We start from the raw sequence: 22,761 nt of genomic DNA, 5'->3' as shown, positions 1-22,761 counted from the left end.
GAGTGAAAATAATTCTATTAGCGACACAAGCCTCGATGCTTTTAGACTTGTGTTCGTGAAAAAAAAAAAATTAAATTAGGAAAAAAAACTCGTGTGAGCTTTGGCGATAGTTCTTTTTCCATCGCATATTTTTTCCGGAAAGTATTATGTAATATGTAAAATAAATAGGTATATAAATTATTTCTATAGATATAAATTCTAGAAATTTTTTAATTCTACTCGCACTTCAGCAGTTATGAGGCATAAATTAATTATTTCAGGTTAATAATTTCATTTTAATTTAAAAAACCATTCAAAATTAAAGAGTCGAAATCACAGAGGAAATATAAATGAATTAAAATCACAAAAATAAAAGTGATTGGCTTATTTGCCAATGTTGTTATGTTAGAAAAATAACTGTTTCGCATTGTAATAAATATTTGTTCAAGCTGGCAAAAAGAATTTTAACGATTTTAACAAAAATATGGTAAAACCGTTGTAATAGTAGTAAAAAGTTAGAAAATAAACTAAATATTAGAAAAAAAATTAGAAAATAAAAAAATTGGAAAGTGAAAAAATAGTAAATAAAAGAATTAGAAAGTAAAAAAATTTGAAAATAAAAAAATTGAATGAAAAATGAAGTGAAAAGCGTTTACTAAATAAAAACAGTTACATTGCTGCTGCTGCTAAATTATGTTTTCATGCATTTTTGGTGTAAGCGCTAAGCGCTTAGCTATAACTAATTTCTAAATCACTAAAATTTACCAAACAATCGGAAATATTTACTCTTTTACGGCGTAAAATAACATTGCTCGATTTTTTTCTTACATTTCATTTCTCATTTCTTAGCTTTCTTTTTCTACTAAAATCAATACATTTTTTTTTAAGTAAATAGAAATTTATAAAATTATTTGTTTATTCGATTTCTTGGTTAAAAATTCATTTGTAAAGATTAGCATAAATACCAGTTTATAAACATTTGTTATTATTCTGGTTATTTTGTTTTTGGTTTATATGGAAATTCACAAAAAATTAATACACAATAAATTCATTGAATACAAAAAAAAAAAGAAAAAAAAAATAGTGGAATTACGCAAAACGGTAAATTAATGTCTAAATGTGGCGAAATGTGTATTTGTGTGTAAATAAGCTAATTTTTTCTTGCAGTGTTTGTCGCCGTTGCATGCGTACCGCATTGTCGGCAGTTGTCAGCAACATAAACGGTTGACTCACTAGCCAACCGATTCGCCAACAGTTTGTTTTTGAATAAAATTTGAATTTTTAATACTATTTTGTTTTTGGAATTTTGGCTTGCTCAAATTAATTTACTTTTTATGGCTGTGGCAACATTATGCCATGCTGCCAATGCTGTTAAAACATTGTATAATCCAGTTAATTTCGGAAATTTCTCTTGCTTTAAAATACCTTTGAGGCCTTTTATAAATACATTTTTCTTTTTCTTGTCCGTTTCCTTTGTTTGCTTCGCTTCCGTGGGGTCGTGTGGGTTTGTATGGTGCTGAAAAGAGGGGAGAAAAGCTTTTATTACTCTTATCTATTTATATTTGAATAACAAATTCAATTTTTGTTTTTCGAATTTCGCAAATTTAAAAGTAAACTACTCTTGAGAGAGGGTGGTTTTGAGGTTTGGCTCCGATAAGTTTTTATTAATTTTACTTTCTTTAATATTATTTGCGTTGAAAACGCGCATCGTAAAAACCCATCTGATCACATCATTTGGTTATTTACTTCTTCACTTTTACAGTTTTATTTATTTACTTTTTAATTTCAATTATTTTTTCATAAAAACAAGGTTCATACTACAACAAAAACTATATAAAACAAAGTTGTGAGAATTCGGCAAATTTTCATCAAAATTCCAAGCTTTGTAAACAGATTTTCGCAATAAATTGTACACCTTTTTGGGGGTTTGGCCGAGCTCCTCCTCTTATTTGTGGCGTGCTTCTTTATGTTGTTCCCCAAATGGAGGGACCTACAGCTTCAAGCCGACTCCGAACGGCAAATGGTTTTTATGAGCAGGTTTTTCATGGCAGAAATTACTCGGAGGTTTGCCATTGCCTGCCGAAGGGAGAACGCTATTAGAAAACACTTTTTCCTCATTTTGGTCTTTCACCGAGATTTGAACTTCTCGAGATCATTCTCTCTGAATTCCGAATGGTAGTCTTGCACCAACCCATTCGGCTACGGCTGTCGCCGTGCAGTTCATTCAATTTCTTACTCCAAATTTGTGAAAAAAAATTTAAATATGCAATTTTATAGCTCATTAAAATTAGGTACAATAAAGTGCAAGTTTCAAGTAGGTCAAAAACACTCTGATTTTAGAGATTTTTTTCGGTCGCCGTCTTGTGCATTTTCTCCATTTAACGCCTACTCCACTTTTTTAATATGGAAAAAACACCCAACTTGCACTTTATTATACCAAAATTCAATGTCTAAAAATTCTGCGTAAAATGTTTGATATTTTTTTGAAAATTTGCCGCATTTTTGAAATTTTGTATAAAGTTCCAAACTTTGCTTTATATGGTTCTTTTTGTACTATGAACTATATTTTTATAAAAAAATAATTAAAATTAAAAAATAAATAAATAAATAGTCAAAACATATCAATATGTGGTGAAAAACTTTCTTTGACGCTCCCAGTACACTGGACGCTCTCCTAACGGACACCCTCTCTTACGCTGAAACTTTGTTCAGAACATCCTTAAGAATTTTTTTGAATTTATTTCTCTTGAGCAGACAATCCTCCCATAACATTTTGCACTTTTCTCGTAAGCAGACAAGCTTTTCAGTCCCTGGGTGTCCGCTTAAGAGAGAGTACACTGTATATGTGTATAATATTACTTTTGTTTTGTTTTTTTTTGTTTTAGGGAAATGCTCCATTTTTATTTGCGTAGTTAATAATGCTACTTCATTAAGATTCTTGCGTTAAAATGAATTATTTTTCTTTATTTTATAATTTATTATATTGTTCCTAATTTTGTTATTTTTTTTACTTTATTTTATTTAAATATAATATTAAATTTTTAAATAATTTTGCATTTTTTTCTCCCTTTTTTAAATTAATGAGTTACCTCCAGTTTATTATTGTCGATTTAGTTAAATGTTTTTTAATTTATTATTTTCATATAAAATTTTTTTTTTTTTTACTAACGCAAACTTAGGCTTATTTTACTTACCAAACTACGTTCGCTGCTACTACAGACTACAAATTCATCCACCAAATTTATATATCTACTTGTATGTATGAATATTTTGCTGATTATTTTTCAAATATATATGCACGTATTTTATATTTAATTTGTTTTATTGTGAAATCATATCCACATTCCACTAAGAGTTGATTTTGATTTAGGCCTCATTACTCGCAGCCGATTCCAAATCGCTGTCGTCCTCGCTGCCCGTCGCTTCGGTGGGATCACCCATGGCAACGCGTGCATACTCGTCCGTATCGATGCTCTTGCAGAAATGTATGGCATATTTGAGCTTCTCCAGCAGAACAGCCTAAGGGCATGCAGAAAAAGTAATAGTTGTTTTATTAAAAAAAAAGCATTCGAATTATTCTGGAAAAAAATTACCAAAAAAATTTCATAAAGAATTAAACCAAATTAAGACAGAATATGCTTCAAAAAATACATAATTGTTAAAAAATAGAATAATTATTTCTATTAAACTTATATAAAGAATCGTGGCACTAACATCGAAAATTTTTTATTATTTCTTATTTGCTAAAAATTTGCAAGTGAAAGAGACAGAAATACATTTAGTAATGAATAAGAGAGTAAGCAATTTTCTTTGAGGATTTCAATATTTCAAGCGTTTGGTTTAGCGCCCCAAAAATTTGCTTTGAAATGCGTACGTACGTGGTTTTTAATCAGAGTAGATACGAACCTTGCAGGAGTAGCGTGGCATTTTCAGCAAGAAGAAGCAGGTATAACTTTCCGGTAGAAAATTGTCGGGAGGACTCTTGTCCAGTACTTGCAGTACAAAGTCGCGTCCACGGAAATCGGCAATCGTACGTGGTAGACGAGTACGACCCCAGACAAATCGTAAAAAAAGGGAACGTTCCTGAAAATATTTGGTTTATCTCTGAGTTGCTACAAATAATTATTTCTCTAGAAAGCAACAGCAACTCCAAATCTTAGTACCACAAAAATGGTTTATTCCAGTTTACTCATACAGCAAACTTCACTCACCTGGTTGGAGAACTCTTCCATGACTTCCCAGAACCATGTTACCAAAGCGGAATTCGGGTCAAAACCTTTGTAAGTGGCAACCGATTTCAGCAGGCCCAGAGGTATGTCAGGCGAGCCACAAACCATCGCTTGCAATTCAGGTGCTGAGAAGAGTGATAGCAGCGGTACTGGTATCACTTTGGACATGCCGTCACGCACAGCTTTCACCTGCTCATCGAACTCATGCAGACGGAAATTCAAAGCAAGACGCACATATTCGTGGCGATTCTGTGGCGAGATGCGCATGTAGCGCGTCGATAAGGGCACCTCATGTCCTTTGGCCGAGGAAGTGGAGAAGGGTAGTTCCAATGTGCTGAACACCTTGGGATCCTCGTCCATATTGCGTATACAAAGCAATCCGGCGACGTAGTCGCGATCGACTTCAGTGAGATCAGAAGGACGAAGCTGTTCGCCGGCCAATTGTCGCCAAACGGTCTCAGCCAAACTAAATGGAAATGAAAACACAAATATTTGTATAATCGGTTAAAATTACTTATTTTTCGTTTTGCCCTCACTTCAAACTCAATGGCGAGCCAGTGCGTACCGCTATGCCCATTAGCACGCCTAAAAATCGGAACATGTTCATCTGTAACACAGAGCTGAGCGTTGGGTCGAGCAGGAAACAATCGCGATTGGCTCCCGCCTCGCCACGCCCGTTGGGTGTTGTGATTAGCAGAGGTACACTGCCGTTTTGCAGTTCGTCACACATTTCTGCTATCGATTCACTGTAGCCACCGCCGCAATCGTCTACGCTCTCGCCCACAAACTTCACCTTCCATACGCGATGCGGAAGCGAAAGAGCCTCTTGCGTGAGCAGCGGCAACTTTTGCACCATCTGCCCAAAGACACTCTTCATTCCGTCGATGCCGGCTAGACCGTTGCCTGATTTATTGCGTGATCGCTTTACCTGTATGCGATTTAGCTCAATCACCGGCCCGTGTTGTTTATCGCGTACCATAGTTGTTTGTATGACTTTGCGGAAAGCGGCTTCTTTGATCGTATACACAAGCACGTCTTTCAGTGCACCCAAGCTAAGTTCACCTTTGAGGAAAGTAATATAATGTATTTGTGTAACACCAGAATCTTAAATGCCTGCCGCTCTTACCTATGATTGGCAGCATAGCCAGGCAGGGACAAAGTAGCTCCGAGAAGTGATGCAGCAGTACAAGACGCGCATGTAATGCCTCCGGCGGCATTTCGCGTACTAAATCATACTCTAGCGGCGGATTGGGTGGTGGGCGCATGCGATCTGTAAGTTGCGATGTAGACATGGCAATAGTGTGCGCCGAGCCGCAAGTCACTTTAACGATGTGTTTGTTCTGCAGTGCAGCCACCAGACGTGGACGTTGTATTGCGCTCACAGTACCATCGCCCAACTGACCTTCGTCGTTATCTCCCCACGTGTACACTTCGCCTGCATCGGTACAGGCTACACAATGCAGTGAGCCAGTGGCAATTGAAACGATCTTTTTGCCTTGCAATGCCGCCACCTTCTTTGGCCGACGCACATGATCCACGGTGCCGTGTCCGAGACGATGAAAATCTCCCTTGCCCCAGGTGTAGACTGCGCCGGATTTGGTAAGTGCTACCGAAAACTGTGAGCCGCATTCCACTTTTACTACTCCTAGGCCAGCGAGACTTTCGATTTTGTAGGGTAGTTTACAACCATCTGAGCCGCCGCGACCCAATTTGCCATAATCACCGTCACCCCAGCTCCAAACGTTGTCGTCGTCGGTGATACAAAGTGTTTGCGCGTCCCCTGAGCCGCAAGCAACATCAATGGCCCGATAGCCTAGCAGCGCCTCCACCAGTTTAGGACGCAATTGATCCTCAGAGTCCCCATGACCAAGTCGGCCGTAACGCCCTTTACCCCAGGTAAGCACATGACCCGACGAAGTAATGGCCGCTGAATGCGCGCTACCGCAAGCTATGTCTACTATGCCGATGCCTGTGAGATCTTCGATCAACTTCGGGCGATCGTAGCTCATCCGATTGCCATGGCCTAGTTTGCCATCCTCGCCCTCGCCCCATGAATACACCTCACCTTCAGTCGTTAACGCCAGACAGTGTTTGCCGCCTGAGTTTACAGCTACTTTCTTGACAAATACATGTTGCAGTGAACCAATCAATGTTGGTATAGCCCAGGAGTCTGTGCCGCCCACGCCAAGTCGACCACCCGAGCCGTAACCGGTAGCGAAGCACTTGCCATCGGGAGTGACTGCAAAAAGCGTTTGCTCGCCGCCCGCTAGTTGCACAGGACGCAGTAAACTAAGCGCCTCACACGGGGTTGGGGTCTTGATGCGGCTGCCCTCGAGTCCACCCAGCTGGCCGCGATGATTGTGTCCCCAGCCGTATATTGTACTTGCACCACCCCAAGATAAAGCCCAGTCGTCTGGTCGTCGATTGAGCCATTGTAGCAGTTGGCTGTCGTGCGCTCCTTTGAAGACGGTGTGGTCCTCGTGTAGAAACTGCAACATATCGTTGCCTGTAGAAGATGCCAATGGTGGCAGGCTGGAACAGCCGCCGGTGCCAACGTTGCTTGGCTCGTGTAATGAGAGAGACATCATTGAGTCAATGTATTGTATAAGGTTGCTAGTGCTGGGCGTCAATGTGTTTACGATCGTAGAGCTAGATGGTGGTGGAGGGGGTGTTGGATTGCTGTTCGTGCTGCCGGCAGATGAAAGCGATGTAGTTGAGTTCATCATCGAACCGCCACTGCCGCCGACGGGAGAGTGACTTTGTTGTGGCGCTGGCATCATTTCGGCGAACTTCTTGCGTACCTCCATACAGAAGGGACGTGGCAATTCAGTTCGCTTTATTAGGGACTGTGCGACGCGCACCGCAATGCAGTATCGTTTGAACCATGACCATTTGTGCACGTCAGCCGGCGGTAGTACAGCATCCAACTGCATGTCGCAAGCGAGAGCTGCCAAAGTTTTGAAGTAATCGGAATGCATGAGGTGAATACCCCCACGTACCTGTGGCTCCTCGTACTCATACTGTCGCAAGAGTTCCGGTATTAGTGGCATCAAAATACTGTTCAGCGCTGGATCCATTGGCTTCGGAGTATGCTTTGAAAGCAGCACGGTATGTAGCTGTTTTAATGACCAAATCCGTTGTGTCGTTGTGAGCGAATTAAGTTGCGCGCAGGCAGCCAGTGCGGCTGCCAAACGTAACAGCACGCTCGTGTTGTGCGGCCCAAGGCGCTCATTCAACAGCGCCATCACCAGTGGCATTGATGGCTGCGAGAGCACCGCGCGATCCGAGCCGCGTTCATGCAATGCGGTCGCTGGCATTATGCCGTGCACCCAAAAGCGCCAGCCCCAGCCATTTACCGAACTGTCCGATGTGAATTTCCAACGCATTTCATCACCGAGTATACGAACTTCTGGAGCCCACTGTGCATATTCGCGTCCGGAGCGAACGGCAACCAAGCGACCCGAAGTATCCATGATGACCAGTGGATCGTTGCGTTTTTCTGTGGAGCATTGGCTATCGAATTCTATGCGCAGCGACTCGGCTCCGGGAATTTTCACTTGACCGACTATTGTGATGTTGTCTACATATGGATGGCTGCTCTCCCGCATAACTGGTTTAGGTACTTTGCCCAAGCTATAACGAGATGTGCATAAGTCCTCAAGCTCTGTGATGCAAGTCTCAAGTAACATCGCGCCGATTGTAGGCGAATTCGAGCCGAGTGCGATGAGTGTGTCGGAAATGGTCTGCGAAGTACTGAGTGGGCCGGTGCGGCCAGCTACACTTAATTTTAGTAATTCCACTAAGCTCTTGGCCTCTGATTCGCCCAACAATGAGGTAAAATCATCCAAGCCGGTAAGACTAGTCTCCTCAATGATTTCTTCTTGGTTGGTCATTGTTGCCGCTAGTGCTGACATGGCACTGGCTGACATTTTTGAATGTTTGTGTGGTGCGTTGCTGGAAATGGATGCTGAGAGCGAGAGTGAGCCGGTTAAGCTTTGGAACGCGCTTAATGGGCCGGCTGGTGCGGGCACAATTTCCGCCTCTGGCGAGGGTTCGTGTACGGCCGGGTCGGTGGCATCGGCTGGCGCCTCCCCACCACCCTGAGCAATCACTTCGTTATTACCGTTGTTGTTGTGGCTATTATGCCCACCTAGAGTGCTATGTGGTGTGCTACGCGAAGCACCAGTTGTCGTATCTTTGCCCAAAGTAGCATTGCCTTCTTGTACGTCGAACTCGCTCGTTGTCTTTTCATGCAGATTCACTTTGCTATGACTAGTGAGTGCGGCGACAATCAGCTGGCGAGCCTGCAATATGCTCATGGCGTTCAACACGTAATTAAGCGCAGTTTGGCGTGCGCCATCCGTCTCGAGCGAGAGCAACGTCTCGCTGAGGCTCACTTTCGACGTTGGTTTCGATGTATTTGGTGTTGTTGTAGGTGTACTCAACTGGGATTCAGTGTCATAAATGCCAAGGCTACTGCCACCAAGCGGATCCTTTGACGTCGCAAATGGCACAGGGCCCTTCTTCTCGTCTTCCGATGGCGATTGCGGCAAGCCCCAAGCGACAGCGTGCGAGCTGCCACAAGCGACGCGATTGACAAACACCGAATCCAAACCAATGACCAGCGCCGGTTTCTTATTTACAACGGTATTGCCAGAGCCTTGCTGGCCGTGGTCGTTGTCGCCCCACGCATACACTTGCCCGGTATCGGTTACGGCCAGGCAATGCAAGGCGCCTACCGCAAGATGTATAACCTTTCGGCCGCGCAGTGCCTGTATCGGTTGCGGTTTGCGCACATGTTGATCGCTGCCGTGACCCAAACGGTAGTAGTCACCCTTGCCCCAGGTCCATACTTCGCCGGTGCGTGTAAGCGCGAGACTGAATTGTGCGCCACATTCAATTTGAATGACACCGATGCCGGTCAGACGCTCGATTTCGTGTGGTATCGAAGAACCTTCCGAGCCGCCGCGGCCCAACTTGCCAAAATCGCCATCGCCCCATGAGTACACCACACCTTCTTCCGTTAGCGCCAGTGTTTGCGCATCGCGGCTACCGCAAGCCACCTGTATAACACGTTTGCCGCTCAATGCCGCGACTAATTTCGGCTTCAGTTGCGTCGCATTGTCACCATGACCAAGGCGTCCATATTCGCCCAAACCCCAAGTATACAGCTCGCCAGCAGAGGTGATGGCCGCACTGTGCGATGAGCCGCAGGCAATATCACGTATCTTTTTTGCACGCAGCGCTTCAATAAGCTTCGGCTTGTCCATGGTGAGGCGGTTGCCATGTCCCAGTTTGCCGTCCTCGCCCTCGCCCCAAGAGAAAACTTTACCGTCTAGCGTTAATGCCATTGCATGCTTGCCGCCTGAATGAACTGCCACCTTCTTTACTACGTATTGATGTAGTACTGGAACCTGGCGCGGCACTGACACATTTACGCTAATGCCCAAACCGAGCCGACCGTTCGTGCCCTCGCCACACGCGTATACTTTGCCATCCTGCGAAACAATAAACAGAGACTTAGAGCCACCTGCAATATGGATAGGACGCAATCGACTGATTGTTTGAGAGAAGGTTGGCACTTTCACTTTGGAACCTTTGAGACCGCCTAACTGCTCCTTGTCATTAAGACCCCAAACCATAACGGTACAGGGCGACTCACAAATCAATGATGATTTGGGGTCAGCATTGCTGTAAGCGCTGGATAAACATGGATTGGAGTCGCTCATTTGCTCATATTCACATGCCAAGAATGAGGCATTCATCAGCAGCAGATCGAGGTCAGTTTGCTTGCGGCGTCCAATGATGTTCAAGCCATGCACCTTGCACTGAATACCGTTGTTGCGGCACTGTTTTATGACTATTTCCACCCAGGGGTAATATTGGCGCACGTCACTCATTAGTGTTGCTGTAGTGTCGGTGTTTTTGATGGAGATCCACGAATAGTCTTTCAGGTTGCCAATGCTATCGCCCACGCGTACTACTACTAAAGAAGGCTGGTGCGAGTGATCGCCCGGGCTGACCACTATCGAGAGACTATGTACCAGCACATGTTCATGCATCTCCAAACGAATCCAGTGTTTGGTTTGACTGCTCGATGAACTTTGCCAACAATACGGACTACGATCTAGGAGATGTTTGGCAGTTGATTCATTAGAGGACACCGTGAGTGAACGTATACAACGCGACCAGTCTTCAATGAGGTCGCTAGGTGTGGGCACTGCGCCGCTGATGAGCCCTAATAGGCCACCACTAGGTCCTCCTACTTGGCCGCCCACTAATTCAATGTCATTTAGTGTTCCTTTCCAACCGGCATGCTGTGGGAAATCGACCGTTACATCCTTACCGCGCACCGCTGTCACAGTGCCTACGCTTCCGCGCAACACATAACCCCACTTATAGCGTGAGATTGCGCGTAACCGCACCTGCGTGCCAACAACCACCTGCGCTGAGCGCTCACATGTCGTCTTCTCTCGTGGCATTTCCAACAGCTCAATGTGCACGAAGCAAACCCAGTACGTGTTACCATGTAGTTGCCAGTCTACCTGAACGTTAAGATCATGCAAACCCTCCGTGTCCACTTTAAGCACTGTGCCAATATCACCTTTCTTGATCTCCTCAAAGTCACGGCAGCAACGCACTAGCATGCCGGGACAGACGAGCCCGCGTACGTACTGTGCATACTGATCCGCAGAAGGAAAGTCTTTACGCGTCTCGAACTTGACCAGTTGTTCATGTATAGAGGAGCCCTCTACGGTGTCTGAACTGCTATCTAAACTCTCATTGTCCGAGTCAGCTTCGGGGTCATGCAGGGTTTGCAGCTTCGATTGCAGTGAAGTGTCACTCGACGAGCCGCCGACAGCGCCACCTCCACCAACTAACGGCGGTTCCAGATAATCTGTGGCATCTATGGTGTTTGCGCAAACGTCCGGATGTTCGAGTATCCATTGAACGATTTGCTCTGGTGTTGGTATTACCTCCGGGTGAATGGTCAATTGCTTCACAGCCAACTCCACCGACTTCTTAGAGAAACCCATTTCCATGATCTGTGCAATGAGTGGCGTAGCCTCCGTGTTGTTCTTCGGCACTTGTGGCTGACTGCTACCCGACGCTTCGTCCAAAAGTCCAACATTGTAAACGGGCACGCCGTGTATCATCGTCGGCTGCATTGGTGGCGTTGGTGCGACAAAGCGTGCAGCGCTTGTCGAAGCAGCTTCATTCAATTCATTGTGCACTTTAGCGGCAAGCACTTGCGCACAATTAAGAGCTGCAGTTGACAAATCTGCGTAGTTGTAGATGGCTTTAATTGGTGATGGCTGCGTCGCGCGTATTAAAATACTTTGTATGAGCAACTCGGCGTTACTGATTGTTGGCTGAGCGCTCAATTCGTCACTATTAGCAGCAACATTTATTGCATCTGTCTCGCCACAAGCGTCGCCTTCGGCATTCGATTTACCATCACAGCTGGCGTTAGCTGGTGCGGCTTCCTCAGATAAACTCTCATCGGAAGAGTAAGCACACAAACTGGGCGAACGTTGCTTGAGTATTTTCCTTAGAGCGGCTTGATGTCGATACAATACACAATTCGCATTCAGCACAGAGAGTTGTATTTGCTGCCCGCGTAACAAACTGATGTCCACGCCATTTGGCACACATTCCTTGCGCTCGCCAGGACCAAAGAGCAGCACGGCCCACGAATTCAACAGCATTTCGTTTAGAGGCAAACGCGAGAGACTAAAAACTGAGTAGTCAGCGCACTCAAATGCTGTGCTCAGCGAAATCTTACGAAACTCGCCACTCAAGGCTTGGCTATCTGTGCTAAGTAAACACTTGCCTTTATTGGTAAAGCCACAAATGGTGGCGGTGTTGCCCTCAGAGCAGACCTGTAGACCCACACGTACACGTATATCACAGCCACCTATTGTACAGAGCACGCCCATCACATAGATATACTCATTTTCCAGGTGCTGCAAGTCCAAGCCATCTTCGCCGAACAACTCTGCCGCGACGCATAGTTTCTGAGCGAGGAACGAGTTAATCGCCGCATTCCAGTAGGGTAGTGTGTGCAAGCGGCGCAGCAATGTTATGATTTCTTCAGCTATAGTACCCGAGTGCGAGGCTGTTAGGAGCACGCGCGTTTTGCAATCGCCGACGTTTTGTTGCAGCGAGATGTCATGTGGGCAGTAAAGCGTTATCTTGCCCAGCGTTGAGAAAAATTGACGCACCAGCATAGCCATGCGTTGCATGTGTGCTTCATCGGTCCAATGGATAAGTATGCTCTGCAACAAACGTAGGCAGTGAATGTTGCGAAAAAGGTCCTGCTCGCGTGTTATTGGCTGTTCGAGTAAGCTGATGTAGAATTCAATCCAGGTGGTTGAAGACAAATATTTGGCAAGGGACTTAGATTCACCTAAAAGCTCGAAAAGAGGTGATTGGAAAAATAATACAAAAATTACATTCTTCCATTAAGTTCACCTGCAATAGCTTTCAAGAAACCCAAAGTCGTCCAATTGTCCAAGCCATAAATGTTGCCCAGTGTCGATTTGGGATCGAGTATTGAACGAAACATGCTGGATATACAACGCACAGCATTTTTGTCCATCTGTGCGCTGTGCAATCCTATGCCCACTGAGATGATTTGCAGCGTTTTAGTGCAGGCATAGCGCAAAAGTTTAGTTGGGTGGGATTCTCCATTCAGTTGAGTGTCACAGCAGAGTTCATCCTTCTCAGTTTCCGTGTCCGGTGAGATAATATTTAAAGCACTTTCCGCTAAACGTAAATCGTACTGACCCTCTTTGCCCATGCGGTAGGAGTTTGTAGCGCCGGTGTACCATTCGACGCGGACCCAACTGGAAGAGGGGTGAAGAAGAACAGTGAGATTTTCTTTTAGATTTCGCATTTTTAATGTTTTTATGAACTATAAAGATAGTTCTTAGCGCCATTATATATATGTAACGGGTGATTTTTTAGCTATTATCTTTTTAAACAGTTGGTTTAAACAGCTGACGCACGTTTCGTGTTTTGTTTCACTGTCAAACATCTTCAGTTTGGTCAACAACGTGGATAATTTTGCGAAAGGATTTAGGTGTGAAGCCTTTCAAAATACAGCTGGTGCAAGAATTGAAGCCGAACGACCGCAACGCAAAATTTTTGGTGAATGGACGCTTGGAAAGTTGCCCGAAGATCCACTTTTAGATCGAAAAATTGTGTTCAGCGACGAAGCTCATTTTTGGATCAATGGGTACGTAAATAAGCAGAATTGTCGATTTTGGAGTGAAGATCAGCCAGAAGAATTGCAAGAGCTACCAATGTATCCAGAAAAAGTCACAGTTTGGTGCGGTTTATGGGCTGCAGGTATCATTGGACCCTACTTCTTCAAAGATGCTGCGAATCGTAACGTAACTGTGAATGGTGAGCGCTACCGTGAAATGATATCCAACTTTTTTTTGCTCAAAATGCAAGAGCTTGTCTTGCATGACATGTGGTTTCAGCAAGACGGTGCCACATGCCACACAGCACGCGTAACAATGGACTTGTTGAGAGGCGAGTTCGGTGAACATTTTATTTCACGTTCGGGACCTGTCAATTGGCCACCCAGATCGTGCGATATAACGCCTTTAGATTATTTTTTGTGGGGCTATGTTAAAGCTCATGTCTATTCAGACAAGCCTGCTGCAATTAACGCATTGGAAGACAACATTAAAGCATTTATATGTGAGATACCGCCCGAAACATTGGGAAGAGTATGCCAAAATTGGACTAAGCGGAGGAGCATTTGAAGCGCAGTCGCGGTCAACTTTTGCATGAAGTAATCTTCAAACATTAAATTATATGGACTGTACTATCGATTTAAATAAAAATTGCATGCATTTTTCTGAAGTTTACGTGTGTTTTTTTGTAAAACTTTCCTATAGCTCTTAAAAAATCACCCTTTATATATAATTGGTGTGTACACCCTTTTTGGGTGTTTGGCCGAGCTCCTCCTCTTATTTGTGGTGTGCGTCTTGATGTTGTTCCACAAATGGAGCGACCTACAGTTTCAAGCCGACTCCGAACGACAGATATTTTTTTATGAGGAGCTTTTTCATGGCAGAAATAAGCTCGGAGGTTTGCCATTGCCTGCCGAGGGGCGACCGCTATTAGAAAAAACTTTTTCTTCATTTTAGTCTTTCACCGAGATTCGAACTTGCGTTCTCTCTGAGTTCGCGCACCAACCCATCCGGCTACGGCGGCCGCCACTACACCTTATATTATTACACCATAAGCTAGGGTGGATAAACCAACTTTATAGATCCCACTGCTAAGCATTACGAATACACGACCAAGTTTTTCAAACATTGTACATATTAAAAGTAATTAAATTTACATAAAGTTCAACTACTCACCCATCCTCGCCCACTTCGCTAATGATGCGTCCCTCACCCGGCGGATTGCCGTCTTGATCACCCCATTTCCAGTCTGCGCCGCGTACAATGCGCGTTCCAATCTTCATCAATTTAGCCAGCTCAGGCCCAGTCAAGTTGGCCTTATTTGACTTCTGTTTTAAGATCGTGTCTTCATACACCACCGACAAATCGTATGCGTTCTTCACCGCCGGCATTTCACCACCGGTCTGACTAAGTAATCCAAGTACTGTGCCCAGTGTGCCTGAATTCACAATCAAACTCAATTCGTTGGCGCTCATGTCCTTGGCCAGAATCCCAAATATGCTGAGTAGAAAACGTGCGCGCGGTAGCTTTTTCAAAAATACATAAGTACCCAGATTAGAGGTATCCTTGCCACTACCAGCATTGTATTTGCCCTTTAGCTGTATCAGCTCTTGATTCACCAGCCGTTGCAGTTCGAGCACAGCCCACTCGAGCACGCGTGATTGCGCTAGCAGCAGATCGGCCTTTTGGAAAGCCGTTATCATGTTAAGGTCATACATTACGTTCAGTGTTGCTTGTTTGCTGTTGTTGCTCTTCAAATGCAGACCCAAATAACCGTTCAGCATATTGTATTGTACGGCATCGAACAGACCATGTACTTGCAGCATGGAATGCAACATTTCCAGTCCTTGACGTCGTATTTGATAACGTTGTACCTGGCAGTACATGGCCCGGCGCACAGTTTCTACGTCGCACACCTCTTGCATCACAAATTCGACGATCTCGTGCATGATGGGCATATTTAACTCGCCGGAAAAGTACCACTTCTCGCGCAACTTACGTAAGAGATCGTTATTGACACGTGGTTCATCATCCGCGGGTTTTTTGTCTTCGTCAAAGTCGAGTTCATTGGCCTGTAATTTAATTTCTTCGTTGGACGCCTTGCGATCGCTGAGTATGGCGTTGTTGTCACCAGCGTCAAGTAGATTTTCGTTGGACGCATTGCCTCGTAATGGTGGGATGAGCACAGTAGCGCTGGCCAAGGAACTGCTATCATTATCGTTGGTGCCAATCGCCGAGTCTTTGTCAGTGCTTTCGGAGCCAGCACAGTCGCCTTGCAGCAATGATTCCTGTTAGAAAATAAGTAGATCGCATCACATATTAAAATAAATTCAATTGCATTAGTAATAGTTGCATCTGCATCGCTTTCGAAATTCAACTCACGTGCGACTGATGCAGCTTCTGCGCCACATTCTGACTTTGTATGGTCACGTTGAGTATGTCTTCTGGTTTACCACAGGCCAGTTGTTTCTTGGCCATTCGCATTTCTGCTATAATACGTCGTACGACGTGCTTGAACCGTGGCAGCCGATGTAAAATGGGCAATTTTCGGAGAGCCTCCTGCTCCAAACTCACCGCTGGACGCACTTCGTAGAGCAAAAAACGCAAACGCTCCAGCATGGGGGCGCACACCTCCTTATAGCTGCGATTCAACTGCTGTCGTATACGCACCACTGACCACTTGGTTTGATAAATGAGGCGTATCATATCGGCAATTTGCCGGGGTGTCTTAGCTGCTGCCACGCCGCTCAATTCCCGCTCCAGCACATTCAACACCAGGCCTCCGAGGCTCTGATGGCGTATAAGCACTGCGGTTAGCAAACGTTCTAGCTCCTGCACCGGATGCTCAGGTGGGAACTCTTGATGCCAAATTAAATTATTGTCTTTGCAGTACTTTTCCGAAAGCGTCATCCAAGTAACGACAAGTGGGTCTGTCAAACGCGCCTCACTCAAACCAGCAATGAAGATTTCAATGCGCTGCTGTACGCTGTTGATCACCGGATGTGCGACTGCTACGCCACTACCGCCGCCAGCTGTGCCGACGCCAACGCCACCACAAAGGGCTAGACTGTGTATGGGCGGCTCGGTAGGCGTGCTGCCCGCAGTACTTGCGCTGCTACGCGCCTCACCCTTTTCTTCGTCAAATGGGTTGCTCGGTTGCAGTAGCTGTAAGCCGCCGCGGAGTATGCTGGAGCGAACAATGGTCTTACACTGCAGCTCGGCTGGCTGTTGAACAGGACCAGTTTGGAGGAGATTCACAACGAGACCGAGTAGGTAAGCGAGCGCACGCTCCGAATTGAAATGGGTGACTACTTTGCTCTGCTGCACGTGGGGCTGAAAAGAAGAGCAAGCAGGTGAGAGAAGTAAAGTGGATATGCGTTGAAGCGCATACTTTCTCCTCAGTTAGATTGACGGCATACCGTCCGACTTTGTAGTTGCTCAAAATATGCTCCAAGCAGTTGCGATAGATTGGCGTATTCATTTCGACGGTGAGGTCTTTGCCAATACCAGACGAGAGCAGCTCTTTGATAGCTGCATTGTCATTTCTGCAAGGAGTGATCAATGTTTAATATTAGTTGTATGCCCCTATCATATCCCGCCCACTTACTGGTAATCACTGACATCGCAGACGTAGCCGTTCAATATGATCCATTTGCCGCCATCGAGTATATGATTTTCAAAATCGTTTTTGCGTATTAAATTTACATCGTCCATCGGCTGCATATTGGCGCCTTTCTGATTGCCTCGACAAATAATTCCCGGCCAGCCCATGTCGTCCGAGTCCTGTACTTCACTGTCGCATATGATGCGATTCAAGTTGTCCAATGCATGCAGCAGTGGCAGGAACACCTTTGTCCACTCGAAAGCCGGCAAAATACTGGCTCGATCGCGTTTCAATATAACCAGGCCGATTAGTAGTTCGAACAGCAGCGTGTCTGATATATCCGTTTTTAGAATATCCGCAACAGTCTCCTTACCTTGTAGCGCGATTTCATGAGCTTTCTGCAACGAGAGTATGCACAATGAGACTGCGCTCTGAACATATTTGCTGAGCAGCGCCTCGGCGCCGTTTATGTCTTCATTTTTCGATTGGTGTATGTGTGATAAGAGCAAACGCTGAAAGCGGTGCAATAGATCTAGACTAGGACTAGTGTGTTCGGCCATAGTGGACTGCGTAGCGGAAAGTGAAGAGAACGAGTCTTCCTCGGGCTTCGATATGCCAGCATTCAGCAATAGTTGAGTTAAACGCGCTTGGGTTAAGGTTGAGTTGTTGCGTAGCAACTGTCTGATTAGGTGTAGTAAAGGCAAATTGTGGCCGTTGTCGGTGCAGTCGTTGGCTTCGAGGCGAATAGCCTGTTTCAATGCAGTCTCAAGGCCACCCTCGGCCATCAGAGAACCGACTAACAAATCCGTCATGAAACGATGTCCCGAAGAGGAAATACCAGACTCGGAGGGCAGCAATGAAGTTAGAGTTTGTGCGCGCTCCGAAGCGGTGGGCAACAATACGCTCCAGCCGACCTGCAAATACACAATTTTCATTTAATCGGTATAAAAAATATTCCACTTATAATTCCGCCGCACCTGTAGTGTCCACTGCGCAGCTTCCTGCATGGTTTTCAGCACATTTGAGCCGCCCGCCAAGCCGAATATCCGCGTTTTCAAGCTAACGAGCAAGCGCGATCCTTCCGACAAGCCAACCGACTTAGGCGAAACAGCATTCACTATTAGCGCATGTAACTGTAAACGTAGCAGATTCAAACAAGCCACGGCAATGCATTCCGATTCTTGATTGGGGGTTTGACGGTAGTTGCTATCTTGGCCGCACACTATGCCGAGCAATTGATCGAGCAGTCGAAAAGTGTGTTCGCTGAGATCAATGACGAACGGTATCTTCATTGGCACACTCTGCACCGAAGACTGACTCCATATTATGCTTTGTGCGGCGCCACAGGCTATGCCAAACGCCTGCACCGAGGGATGGGTGGCAAGTATTGGGTCGCGCAGTATTGGCTCCTTTGAGATGGAGGCAGGGCAGACTTGTTGGAAATCGTTTCGGCCCCAACCAAAAACTTCACCTTTGTTACTCATTGCCAGACAATGCCAAACGCCTACTGATACGTCTACAATGACTTTTGACTGTGGCGAAATAAAAAGTTAGTAAAAAAATCGTTATTATCAATAAAAATTGAAGCTTCAACGCACCTGCAAAGCGCTTATCTGCTTCGGCGTATTAAGACATTGAATATTTTTGTCGAGCAGTCCATGTCCAAGCCGACCATCGTAAGCTTTGCCCCACGAGTATAGCTTACCATCGCAGCTGAGCGCCATAGAGAATTGCGAACCGGCATACACTCGCTTAATTAGTGGCAAGGTTTCGATTAGCAACGGTACTTGGGAACCATTGCATGAACCGTTTCCTAGCTTGCCATAATCCCCATCGCCCCACGCAAAAACCAAACCTTCTACGGTTAAACAAAGTGTGTGAGAATCACCGCTACCCAGCGCCACATCGATGATACTATATTCCCGTAAAGCGTGCACATGTGTTGGTAAAAGTTTGTCATCAGAGTTGCCATGGCCCAGGCGACCATATGTGCCACGCCCCCAGGTATAAAGGTTGCCATCCATGGTGATGGCGGCGCTGTAGGTGCAACCACAGTAAACCGATTTCACGCCAGGCTCTAGGGATTGGATTTTAGTTGGATGTTCGCGCAGTAGTGAGTCACCATGGCCGAGACGACCACCCTCGCCGCAGCCCCATGAGTAAGCATTGTCTGTTGGAAAAAATTACCATAACCCCAATAGAGCACTTTTATGGTTATTTTGACTTACCCATACTGTCCACAGCCATGAAGTGACGCCCTTCACAATGCGCCGCCACAGCTGTCACCTGCACATCAGTCATTTCCTCGATAAGCATAGGCTCTGTCTCTGGTTTGGCGGTGCGCCAGGTGTACATTTTGCCTTCGTGAGTAAGGAAGAGCACATATTCCTCCGAGAACGCGACTTGCTTTACCTGGAAATAGAAATTCAGCACAGGCGCCGGATAGTGTGCGCCAGAGAAGGAGCTTCCCGCCATTGATAGACCCACGGCTGGTTCTGCAGTGAAACCATATTGATCGTGGCATAACGACAGCCAACCAAGTGCATATATGCGCTGTTCATGTAGTTGCGGTGTTGTGGCAGCCGAAATACTTTCCTGTGAAGCTTGTGCATGTAGTGGAGGTTTCGTTGACTGCATTGTCCGAGAAGGCAAAATTGCGGTTGTCGTGCTAGTTGGCAAGTGTGGTTTGGCCAGACGATCGAGATGCGAAATAATGACTACTGCGGCCTGCTTCAAGTCTACATTGGTGGTGTCTTCATCGGGTAGTGTGAGAAAGCGTAGGAACGACTCTGTGGCGCTCGCAAGTGATGCTTCTGAGGTGTTATTGATACCATAGTTTCCAATGTATTCATAGCGCCGTAAAATGGGTACCAGAGGGGCACCGGTATTCTGTGGCGCATCGCGGTTGTCATCTGTCTCTTTCTCTTTTTCCCATAGCGTTAGTAGCAGCACAATGGCTTCTAATGTTGCTGCGAGTGTGCCTTTTTGTGCACCCAGCTCTAGTAACAAGCACAAAGCGGTGTGACGGTCTTCGCGCGGTGCTGTACAACGGCCGCCCAGAGGATCACCAAGTGCCACTTGTCGCAGAAATTTGATAGAGCGCTCCAGCACTTCAATCCACAAGGTTGACACCTAAAAATAATTTACATTTTAGATTTTCCTTCTAAATAAAATAAACAAAATTGCCCTCACCTGTGTAGCATCGAATAGCGAAGCTTCCGGCAGATCTTGCAGCGATTCTAATGCTTCACTAAGAAGCTCACTGCACATTTCAGTGTCCTCTCCAGATCGCCAGGCACGCCGCAAGAATGCAAACGAAAAATTTAGAGCTGCGCGTGTGCCTACACGTGCTAAGCCCAATGTGGCTCGTTCATTTTCTTTTATAGGCGATGGCACGTCCACTGTTGAAAAATGTCGCAATTTACTCGTTGCAAGGTAGTTCATTTCTCGTGCTCGCATAGGACACATACCGCTATTAACACCACTTCGTTGATCCTCATTGAATTTACACTTTTCCGCAGCCGTTGAAGCAATACTGCTCGGCATTCCGATGTTGGGACACTGCAGCTCTTGTTTTTGCTTCCAGCGTGATAGCGCAACAAAATAGCGTTCGTAGATTAATAGCTGTTGGCGCAAATGTATTGAAGAGAGGCAGTTGCCTGCCGCCTGCAACGAGATGTCGTGCAGCTCAGCCAACAGCGTATTTTGGCAATTGAGTTTGACAGCTGTGTTGGGACACTGGCCCCATAACCACGACTCGAAAATAACTTCTGATGAGATGCGGTTAGCGGCAGCATTCTGCACAGCTGTAGTCATTTTCTTGATAGCGGAGTCCGAATCGAGAGTACGACATGCGGGGCAGTTACACGCAGATAGTGGTCCGCAATAGTCCAGCGGACAGCAAGAGCATTGCAGCTTTTGCACGCCACAGTAATGTTTCCCATCGTCGCCCAGGTAAGATAGGTGGCCTGCAGCGTTCAGAACATGAGCTGCCGGTGATGAGACTAATTCGCAATCCTGTATAAGATTATTCCAAAGCACAGCGGCATCTTCGACGTTGCGCAGGCTGGCGATAAGATCGGCGCGTAACCATTTAGCATCAAGAAAAGGCAGCGGACGTAAGTAAAGGTCTGCAGTTGAATTACACGAGGACATAACTGATGTCACTGCCTCACTGGTGCTGCAGTGATTGTATTATGCTATTTTTATAGTTACAGACTTTTTAGTTTGTTAGAAATGGCTTGAAGCTGTTTATTTAACAGCGTTGGATTTTGATATCAAATCAAGTCCACTGCTGATTGTTATATTTTGTAACTTCTAACGAGTGGAATCGACTCGTATAATTTTTATTGTAACGTTTGTTTACATTTTCATACTGATTTTTTTTTTTTTTTTTTTTTCCTGGGTATATAATTCCAGTTATACCAACTCGTTATGCACGTAAGTTTAATTACACGCAAATTTTATGTATTTGTTAAAATGTAATCGGTGTGCTTAGTATTTGAGCTTCGCGTTAACCTCAAGCCACCGCTCGTACCGCGACTTCCCTTGCCTTACAATCAGTAGTGAGGCGTAACGGCTGTTGGTTTTCTCACAGTGTACAGTAGAAACAGAGCAAATGATTGTGCCAACTTCCACACCACTGCATTAGCACCGCCGCCCACTACGTTTTTATTGTAGAAAAATTCACCTTCCGTTCAGTGTCGTTACTGCCCCCCCCCTTGTGATGTTGTTATGTTTGTCGTGACGCTCGCTTTGATGTCGTCACTTTCGCTTTTGTCGATTTGTTTTGACCATGTAACAATTCGTGTTGATACTTTTGCTATTCGTTGTTGTTCTCCCCCGTTATTACTTGCTTTTGTTTTTGTAGGTGTTTGGGAAAATTCAATTTTGCGTTAACTGCAGGCCTCGCGACGCCGCCAATAATAGGTCACAGAGGAGAAACACTCGGTACGCGTCGTTCATTCACACTCTGTCGAACACTGCCCCCACCTTAAAATAGGAGTTCCTTTATTTCTATAATATACTCCGATGGTACAACTCTGAGAATCTGCACCCTTTGCTCGGTAGGAATTTTACTTACTACCCTTCCGCACTATCTGGACTTAACTATAGTACACACAGAAACACACCCCACTATAAGCACACCACACACAAAATTTTCACAGCTCAAGATTTTCCTTTGAATTTTTTCAAATCCAATTGTTTCGCTTTAAATTCGAAATTTATGCCGCAATTTATATACCAATCTATCGTGCCGCCTTTCCACTACAACTATTTAGTATTTTAAATATCGAATTTTAACTTTTTCTTTGTATAATTCCCATTCAAAAGAACGCTGCAGTTTTTTCCATAGGCTCAGTAAAGAATCTCGAGAAAATTGTTCGACTGACTGCCGTGCTACCAGGCGTTTTGTCGGTTATTGCGGGATTTCAGCAAAAATTACCCAAAAATTACCCAAGTGAATAGAAGAAGTTTGTCACATTTGACAATTGAGGTGTTATTGCTAAATCAAAAACATATTGCTTCTACAGAAACGACAGGGGGAAATTTTTAGTAATTTCTTGTGTTACTATTGTTCAGTATTTCTTTGATCTCGCTATAAAATTTCGTAGATGCGGAAATACAAGAAAAAATTTAAAGAAGAAGAGCTCTTTGTTTGCAAAATGTTTTGAGCTAGAACTTTAGTTTACATTTGAATTGTGGAATAATATTCTAAAAGACGCTACATATTGTTATT

At 45.0% G+C, this 22,761-nt stretch overlaps 1 protein-coding gene across 1 annotated transcript; it reads right to left on the bottom strand.

The window, feature by feature from the left end:
- Positions 1–609: 609 nt before the first annotated feature.
- Positions 610–22,419, bottom strand: LOC128859200 (probable E3 ubiquitin-protein ligase HERC2). Its single transcript, XM_054095991.1, has 15 exons — positions 20,214–22,419; positions 19,250–20,153; positions 18,620–19,191; positions 17,999–18,553; positions 17,025–17,935; positions 16,809–16,962; positions 15,800–16,750; positions 14,594–15,705; positions 12,684–13,057; positions 5,335–12,618; positions 4,745–5,270; positions 4,191–4,674; positions 3,886–4,062; positions 3,174–3,498; positions 610–1,495 (listed from the first exon to the last, which is right to left on the bottom strand). The coding sequence occupies exons 1-14, from the start codon at positions 21,174–21,176 to the stop codon at positions 3,346–3,348; spliced, it is 15,120 nt and encodes a 5,039-aa protein (XP_053951966.1). The 5' UTR covers positions 21,177–22,419; the 3' UTR covers positions 610–1,495; positions 3,174–3,345.
- Between the last annotated feature and the right edge of the window lie 342 nt (positions 22,420–22,761).

This window comes from Anastrepha ludens, chromosome 3 (genome assembly GCF_028408465.1).
Source record: "Anastrepha ludens isolate Willacy chromosome 3, idAnaLude1.1, whole genome shotgun sequence".
NCBI lineage: Eukaryota > Metazoa > Arthropoda > Insecta > Diptera > Tephritidae > Anastrepha > Anastrepha ludens.
The sequence above is the reverse complement of the archived record's forward strand: the minus strand, read 5'-3'. Positions and strand labels throughout refer to the sequence as shown.